Below are 7661 nucleotides of genomic sequence, written 5' to 3'. Positions count from 1 at the left end.
ATCACAGCTCACTGCAGCCTTGACCCTCCTGGCTCAAGTGGTTCTCCCACCTCAGCCTTCTGAGTAGCTGGGACTACAGGCATGCGCCACCACATCCTGCTAATTTTTTTTAGTTTTTCTTTTTTGTAGAGATGGGGGTTTCGCCATGTTGCCCAGGCTGTCTTTTTACATAACTTTAAAACACTAGCATCTGTTGAGTTTTTTTCCAATAACAGAAGTCATCTGTGCTAACTATAGAAAACCCAGAAATACACAAAACCCCCCACCCAGAACTAACCACTGTTAATACCTAAAGACTGTGAGCAGCCTGGGGAGGGGCAGGTAGTTGTACCAAGAGCTCAGCAGTGTCGGTGGGGGGTCTGGCCTTGTGCCCCCTGCCCTCCCCTGTCATGCACAGGTGCCATGTTCAAAGACTCCAGAGGGCCCCCTGAGCCTGCTGTGGGCGTCTAGGGATGCTGGAGGCCTCAGAGGCACCAGTGGGCAGAGACAAGAACGTGGAACCTGCAGTGGGCACAGTTCAGTTTCCTGGGACTTCCGTGAGAAGTCAATGAGGGCATGCACATGAGAGTGACAGATCTGGACAGAACGGGTCCCTGTGTGGACTCAAAGCTTCCTCTAGAAAAGAAAACTTGAGCCCTGTCTCCCGCAGCCCTAGCCCAGTGGCTCACTGCCTTCCTACACTCCACTGGGAGCAAAGACCTGCCTTGGCTGAAAAGGCTACTGGCCCTGAGAGACATCGGGACCTTCACCCACCTCTTCACCCCTAAGGGCTTTCCTCTCCCGCAAGCAAAGAAAAAACACCATCAGCCTCCTCCAAACACAAATGGTCCAGGACAGGTGCGGGCAGAGGCTCCGCGCGGCTCGTTCCTGGCCTGTAGCAATGCACTGCTCCGTGCAGGACCTGAGAAGAGGACACAGAATGTTCCAGGAAGGCCCCAGGTCAGAACACAGGTAGCCATGAGGAGAACAGTTTACTCTCGTACACAGGGCAAGCCTAATCTAGAGAGAAAGTCAGGAAAATTAGATCTGTTTTTGTGAACACTTGCTCTGTCCCAAGGAATCCCCTGGAAGTTTTTACATAAATGATATCATTTTATCCTCACAACTCTCCAAGAAGGTGGTAGAGCCTGATTTTACAGATCAGGCTCAGAGAGGTTTGGAAGTAGGGCAACTCTGTTTCTAACCCAGGCCCGTTTGCATATGAAGCTTAGGCTGGGCCTCACCACCCTGCTTCTCCCAGGGATGTCTGTCCTCAGCCTCGACCAAATGGGAGCCCAGGACAGCCAAGAGAGGCCAGGGGCCACTGTGTCTAAGACACAGAGGCCAGGCTACACATGGCAGACTGCTGACCCCAGCCAGTTAGCAGTGATGGGGTCAGGCGCTGGAGCCTAGAACCACCGCCTCCCTTGGCCCTGCTGTCCCGGGTAATCAGGAGCCTGAAGCCCTCATCTCCACCCACAGGACCAGCCCGTGGGTTCATGAGAATACTTCACCATGGGACAGCTGGACTTGTACCTTGTATGGAGCTAGCGCCAGCCTCCCACTCCCCATTCCACAGTCAATGCTAATGGGGGCAGGGAGAGGGGTGGACAAGGAGCCATGGGGAGGCACAGAGAGGGGAAATCAAGATTGTTCTGTTTGCGGGAGATGCCCCCAGGTCCCCATGCCATGGCAGTAGAAATTGGCAGGGGCATCTCCTATGGGGCTTACTTCACCATGTACCCAGACTTGGAACCATCACAGACTTCAGAACCATCAGGAATCTGGGAGCAACTGAAAGCTGAACTGCAGTGGGCTTTCAGACACACAGCAGGCGGGCAGAGCACAAGTAAGACTGGTTCCCTCCAGGCCACCAGCAGGGCGGTGGAGGTCTTCACTGACTCCCTGCCCACCTCTCCCGGGACAATGTCCTGTTGGCTCCACGGTCCCTGAAGCCAGAGCTGGTGGGGGCAGGGAGGCAGCCACCAGCCTCTATATGTAGTGGAGGAGGGGGCGTTCAGGGAGCGCTGTATGATCCTGAGAGCCACAGAACACAGGGCTGCAAATACTCTCCCGCACCTCACCCGACTGGACTTTCCTCCCACTTCAGGGTGTCTCTGGGCTTCCATCTTGCCCCTGCTGAGCCCTGCTTCTTCCTCTACCAGCAGCACAACCCCCAGGCTGGGCTCAGAGACCTCGTGTGGTCACTCAGTGCCCCGAGGGGGAGGGAAGGAGGGAGGGCTGCAGGGTTCCCCTTGGCCTACAAACAGGAACACAGGGTGTTTCTCAGTGGCTGTGAGAATACTGATGAAACCCCCCGGATGTTGTGTCACCGTGGTGGCCGGCTGATAGTGTCAATCATCCCACTTTGTCCTGGCCACTCCTGCAGGGGTAGAAGACTCCAGAACCTTCTCTCAGGTCCTTGGCTCAAGCAGCCCATGGAACTTCATAACCTGAGTTCTCCCTCTCCCTCTCCCTCCTCCTCTGTCCTCCCTCCCTCCTTCCCTCCCTCACCCTCCTCCGCTCCCTCTGCCTTTACCACTGTGGGGGGGTCCTCTGGAGGGCCCTGCCACCCCACCTCTTCCTCGCTGGTGTCTGCTTTCCTGGCACCGATCCTGGCCCTGGAGTTTGTCCTGGGCCTGGTGGGGAACAGCTTGGCCTTCTTCATCTTCTGTGTCCACACGCGGCCCTGGACCTCCAACACGGTGTTCCTGGTCAGCCTGGTGGCCGCTGACTTCCTCCTGATCAGCAACCTGCCCCTCCGCGTGGACTACTACCTCCTCCATGAGACCTGGCGCTTTGGGGCTCCTGCCTGCAAAATCAACCTTTTCATGCTGTCCACCAACCGCACGGCCAGCGTCGTCTTCCTCACAGCCATCGCGCTCAACCGTTACCTGAAGGTGGTGCAGCCCCACCACGCACTGAGCCGTGCTTCCGTGGGGGCAGCTGCCCGGGTGGCCGGGGGACTCTGGGTGGGCATCCTGCTCCTTAACGGGCACCTGCTCCTGGGCACCTTCTCCGGCCCCTCCTGCCTCAGCTACAGGGTGGGCACGAAGCCCTCGGCCTCACTCCGCTGGCACCAGGCGCTGTACCTGCTGGAGTTCTTCCTGCCACTGGCGCTCATCCTCTTCGCCATCGTGAGCATTGGGCTCACCATCCGGAGTCGTGGCCTGGGCGGGCAGGCAGGTCCACAGAGGGCCATGCGCGTGCTGGCCGTGGTGGTGGCCGTCTACACCATCTGCTTCTTGCCCAGCATCATCTTTGGCATGGCTTCCATGGTGGCCTTCTGGCTGTCTGCCTGCCGCTCCCTGGACGTCTGCACACAGCTCTTCCACGGCTCCCTGGCCTTCACCTACCTCAACAGCGTCCTGGACCCTGTGCTCTACTGCTTCTCTAGCCCCAACTTCCTCCACCAGAGCCGGGCCTTGCTGGGCCTTACGAGGGGCCGGCAGGGCCCAGTGAGTGACGAGAGCTCCTACCAACCCTCCAGGCAGTGGCGCCACCGGGAGGCCTCTAGGAAGGCGGAGGCCATAGGAAAGCTGGAAGTGCAGGCCGAGGTCTCTCTGGAAAAGGAAGGCTCCTCCCAGGGCTGAGGGCCAGCTGCAGGACTGCAGTGCTGTGGGGGTAAGGGCTGCTGCACTCTGGCCTGGAGGGACAAGGCCAGCACACGGTGCCTCAAGAAACTGGACAAGGGATGGCAGCAGGCCAGGGTCCAGGCCAAAGCACTGGCAGGACTCAGGTGGGTGACAGGCAGAGAAACCCGCCTGGGACTCTCAGTGTGTCCAGGATGGCGTTCCCAGAATGCAGGGGAGAGCAGGATGCCAGGTGGAGGAGACAGGCAGGGCGCTGTGGGCATGCCAGCTCAGACAGGGGCCTGCGCAGCTGCAGGGGCCAGAGGCCAATCACTGTCACAGCAGAGTCGCCTTAGAAATTGGACAGCTGCATGTTCTGTGCTCTCCAGTTTGTCCCTTCCAATATGAATAAACTTCCCTTCTAAATATATTTATTTGCAAGACCAAATACATGTCTTTAATTCTAACCTGGGACTGTCAGTAGGCGTCAAAGTGAGTGCCCCAAGACGAAGGGATACTTGGGAGAGAGTGGGGAAGCCATCCCACAGCCCCGTCCCAGGGGGCTCTGTCCTTCCCAGAACTTCTGGGACGCCCTGGCATGCCCTGAAAAGCAGAACTGCTTTCCTGGGTGAGGGCCTCAGGCCACCAGGGCTCCAGGCCCTCAGGTACAGTTTGATGCTGAGGACCTAACATCCCTCCCCAGTTCCCTTAATCCACTTAGCCCAACCCTCTCATATCATGGACAGGATGCACCCCAGCTACTAAAGTCGTCAGGAATAGAAGTGAAAGCCCCGGAGTGTTGCACACAGACCAGGAGGGTGGTGTCAAGGGTCCGTGTGGATGCTGGGGAGGGAGCCAGAGAAAAAGTATCAGGCAGAGGGAGGCGGGCCTGGGAAGGATGGGCAGGTGAGTACCGGACCCCACCTCCACCGTATATCTGCAGCCCACTCCCCTGTTCTGAAAATCTACCTGCTGCACTCAGAAACCTACCGAGGTACTGGGGTGCCACCTGGACCCCCTCCAGGGTTGCTCTTCTGTCTCTCGGCTCCCCATGGGGCCCCTCTTGCCCCCTCAACTCCTACTGCTCCCTTTTACTCCCTGGAGCCACGCCTAGGGGCTTCTCCACGCCCTCCGTGAGCCGCCTCAGCCTGAGTCAGGTCTTTTAGGAAAGGCCCACACACTCCTGGAGGGGTGGGGACTGAGCGGTTCCTTCGGGCAGATCCCCACCTGGGGTGCCAACACTTGCTGCCAGCTCAACACCAGGCACCTTTCCTCTGGTACCATCTCTGCCTCCGAATGTGCCCACCTGGGCTCAGGGCAGCTCCACGGGCCATTTCCTCAATCTCCTCTTCCCTGGACCCTTCTCCTACCAACTCCTCCCTCAAGTCCTCCCACCTCCCCCAGCACCTGCACTCACTTCTTCATGACCTGATGGAAGGGAAATGGGCAGATACTCCCATGGTTCACAGGCATGTCTGTAGTCCTGTCTTTTCCCATCAAGGGAGGGAGCAGAGGCCGCCCTTGAGGAGTTCCTGGGTAGATGCTGGTCACAGGGTTCAGGCCGGCACTCCTAACCTGCCCTGGATTCTCCTTGCCCCCCATCTTGACCCTGAGGACTGCTCCTCTGCTGATGTTGGGGCACGCCACCCTTCCCCGCCTCTCCATCCTTTGCAAGGCCTTCTGTAAAGGGGGCTGGGTGCTCCCTCATGAAGCAGGCTTCAGGCTGCCCCCATATGGAGGTAGGACTGACTCCCTGGTCCTAACCATGGCCGCAGCCCACTGTACCCTTCTCTGGACTTAGTTCTCCATCTGTGAATAGGAATAGTGATCCTGGCCCTTGCCCAGCTCCAGGGGCTGGGGATGGGAGTAACTATATGCCCAGAGCACTTGGTGAGGAAGGCAGTTATGTGGAGCAGGGAGGGCAGAAGGAAGAGGAGTGGGAAGAGAAAGAAAACTGTGTTTAAGTGCAGGGTTTCCTAGAGATGTAGTAGTACCCGTGGTGGTATAACGGGAGCTGGGGACAGGCTGAGGCCCCATTTCCTACATTTGGGTTCTAAATGGCATTTTGGTCTCAGGGACAGGCTGCACTATCCAGTGTGAATTTTGGGCAGCGTCTTCCACCTTTTTTTCTGTTCTTTCTCCTAACATAAACTGCCACGCTAAGAGAGGATCAGATGGCATGCATTACATTCCTCCAGGGACTCCTGAGCAGGGGGACAAGCAGGCAGGGCTGGGTGACGGGCAAGCAGGCAGGGCTGGGTCACAGGCCAGCAGTCACTAACTTGCCAGTGTTTACTGGGCACCTGCCATGGGCCAGACACTAAGCTACAAAAGCAGACAATTGTACTTTCACCTTGAGCCTCCCAGGCTAAGCCGGGGAGAGACGGACCTGCAAATGGAACCAGTGCAATGCAACCCAGGGAAGGTCAGGGTCTTTTAGGTGGTGATGCACCCTGAGAGCAGAGGCTTGAAGAGCTGACTCTGCCTGGGCTGTCAGGTAAGTGATGCACATAAGCTGGATCTTAGAGGATGAGGAAGGAGAGAAGAGAAAGGCATCCCTGGTACTGGAAGAGCATGGCCAGGGCATGCAGCTGTGAGAAGACTCAGTGTGCAGGGGCGTGGGGAGGAGATCACTGAGGCAAGAGAGGAGGAGGCCTACCACAGAGCTAGAGGACAGGCAGGAAAGGGAGAGGACCAGACCCAGAAGGGCCCTGGTGCCAAGCCCGGGAGTCTGGGTTGATCCTGCAGACAATATGGCAGGAGAGGGGTGTTAAGTGGAAGATGATGATTGGTTTGCATTTTCTTCAGTTACTCTTGGCAGTAACATGAGAGTAGGGGACGTGGGAGATGACCTATGTAGGAAATGTCTGTATTCCAAGCAAAGGCCTGAAGAAAGGCAGCAGCAGAGACCACAGAGGGTCCAGATGGGGAGGCTGTGTGGGTGACACACTGAGAATGCAGGTGGTGGAGCAGGTTTGGAGGTAAAACAAGTTGTAGGGGCTTGGAAGACACCCAGGCAAACATGTACAGTAGCACCCTTCGGACTGGAGATAGGAGCAAGGATCTTCCACTCACCAGGGCTCTGGGAAAGAATGTGGTCATCTGTTGAGAATGAAGAGAATCAAGAACCATCCTTTAAAAAATCCCTGCAAGTAAGGGAAGCATGTAGGAAAACCCAGTGAAATGCTCAGAAAACAAACAAACACACAAAAAACCTTTAAGCAGGAAAAAAAACAGGACTGCAGAAGAAAAGAAGTCAAGGCAATCTTCACCCAAGTAAAGAGACTGCCCACTAAAAAGAACAGAATCAAGCCATCTTTTATGAAGGTAAAAGCCAAACATAAAATACCCAGACAGTCTGCAAAGTGCCTCCTGCAAGAACAGAGCATCATGCAGGAACAGAGCATTTTCAAAAGTGTTTCCTAATTACATATTAAAGAGAGTTGATCTGAAAACCAGTGTCCATGTCTGATACTGTCTGGTCAATTAACACTGGATGGACAACCTGGATTAACAATGCACTGTCTGGGTCTGTTTTTTAAAAGCTTTTCAAAAAGTGATAGGTTGTCATTGTATGAAATTTAATCATATGCAAAACATGTTCTCTATCATTTATGGATTCATACATATGCATTAATGGTATAAAATCATGTATGGGATGATAAACACTAAATTAAAGAGAGTACTTACTTCTGAGATGGAGGAAAATTGGAAGGGGCACACAGGTGACTTACTACTAGATCTGAAATTATCTTTGTAAAAAAAAATCTGAAAAACGACGATGAGTGACATCTGCATGTTACTTAGCATTGCTTTGGGTAGAGAATAAAGGGATCAGTGTTAACGAAGGAAGAAAATTCATATGGCTACAACAGTTTCAAATGCTCAAGAAAGCTCAAAGAGGATGACTTAAGAATAGCACTGGATTTAACAATTAGAAGGTCGTTAAATATGACTTTATTGAGAGCAATTTCAGTGAGTGGATGGGGGTGGGGGCAGAATGGAAGCCATAAAGTGCTATAATGGGTTGAGGAATTAATGAGATTTGAAGTAATGGAGACAACTCTTCCCCTTTCAACAAATGTGCCAGTAAAAGGAGAGAAGATAATA

The 7661-nt window shown here is 54.7% G+C and overlaps 1 protein-coding gene across 1 annotated transcript; it reads left to right on the top strand.

The window, feature by feature from the left end:
• The first annotated feature begins 73 nt into the window (after positions 1 to 73).
• On the top strand, positions 74 to 6768 carry OXER1 (oxoeicosanoid receptor 1). The gene has a single exon (XM_003919521.4). It carries the CDS (start codon positions 2301 to 2303, stop codon positions 3570 to 3572), a length of 1272 nt encoding a protein of 423 aa, XP_003919570.1. The 5' UTR covers positions 74 to 2300; the 3' UTR covers positions 3573 to 6768.
• The last annotated feature ends 893 nt before the right edge of the window (positions 6769 to 7661 follow it).

This window comes from Papio anubis, chromosome 14 (assembly GCF_008728515.1).
Source record: "Papio anubis isolate 15944 chromosome 14, Panubis1.0, whole genome shotgun sequence".
In the NCBI taxonomy this organism is placed as follows: Eukaryota; Metazoa; Chordata; class Mammalia; order Primates; family Cercopithecidae; genus Papio; species Papio anubis.
This window is presented reverse-complemented; position numbering and strand designations above follow the sequence as displayed.

Bases quoted from the DNA above. Each gene is read 5' to 3' on its own strand.
- OXER1 (XM_003919521.4), top strand. From the start codon at position 2,301: ATGTTGTGTCACCGTGGTGGCCGGCTGATAGTGTCAATCATCCCACTT.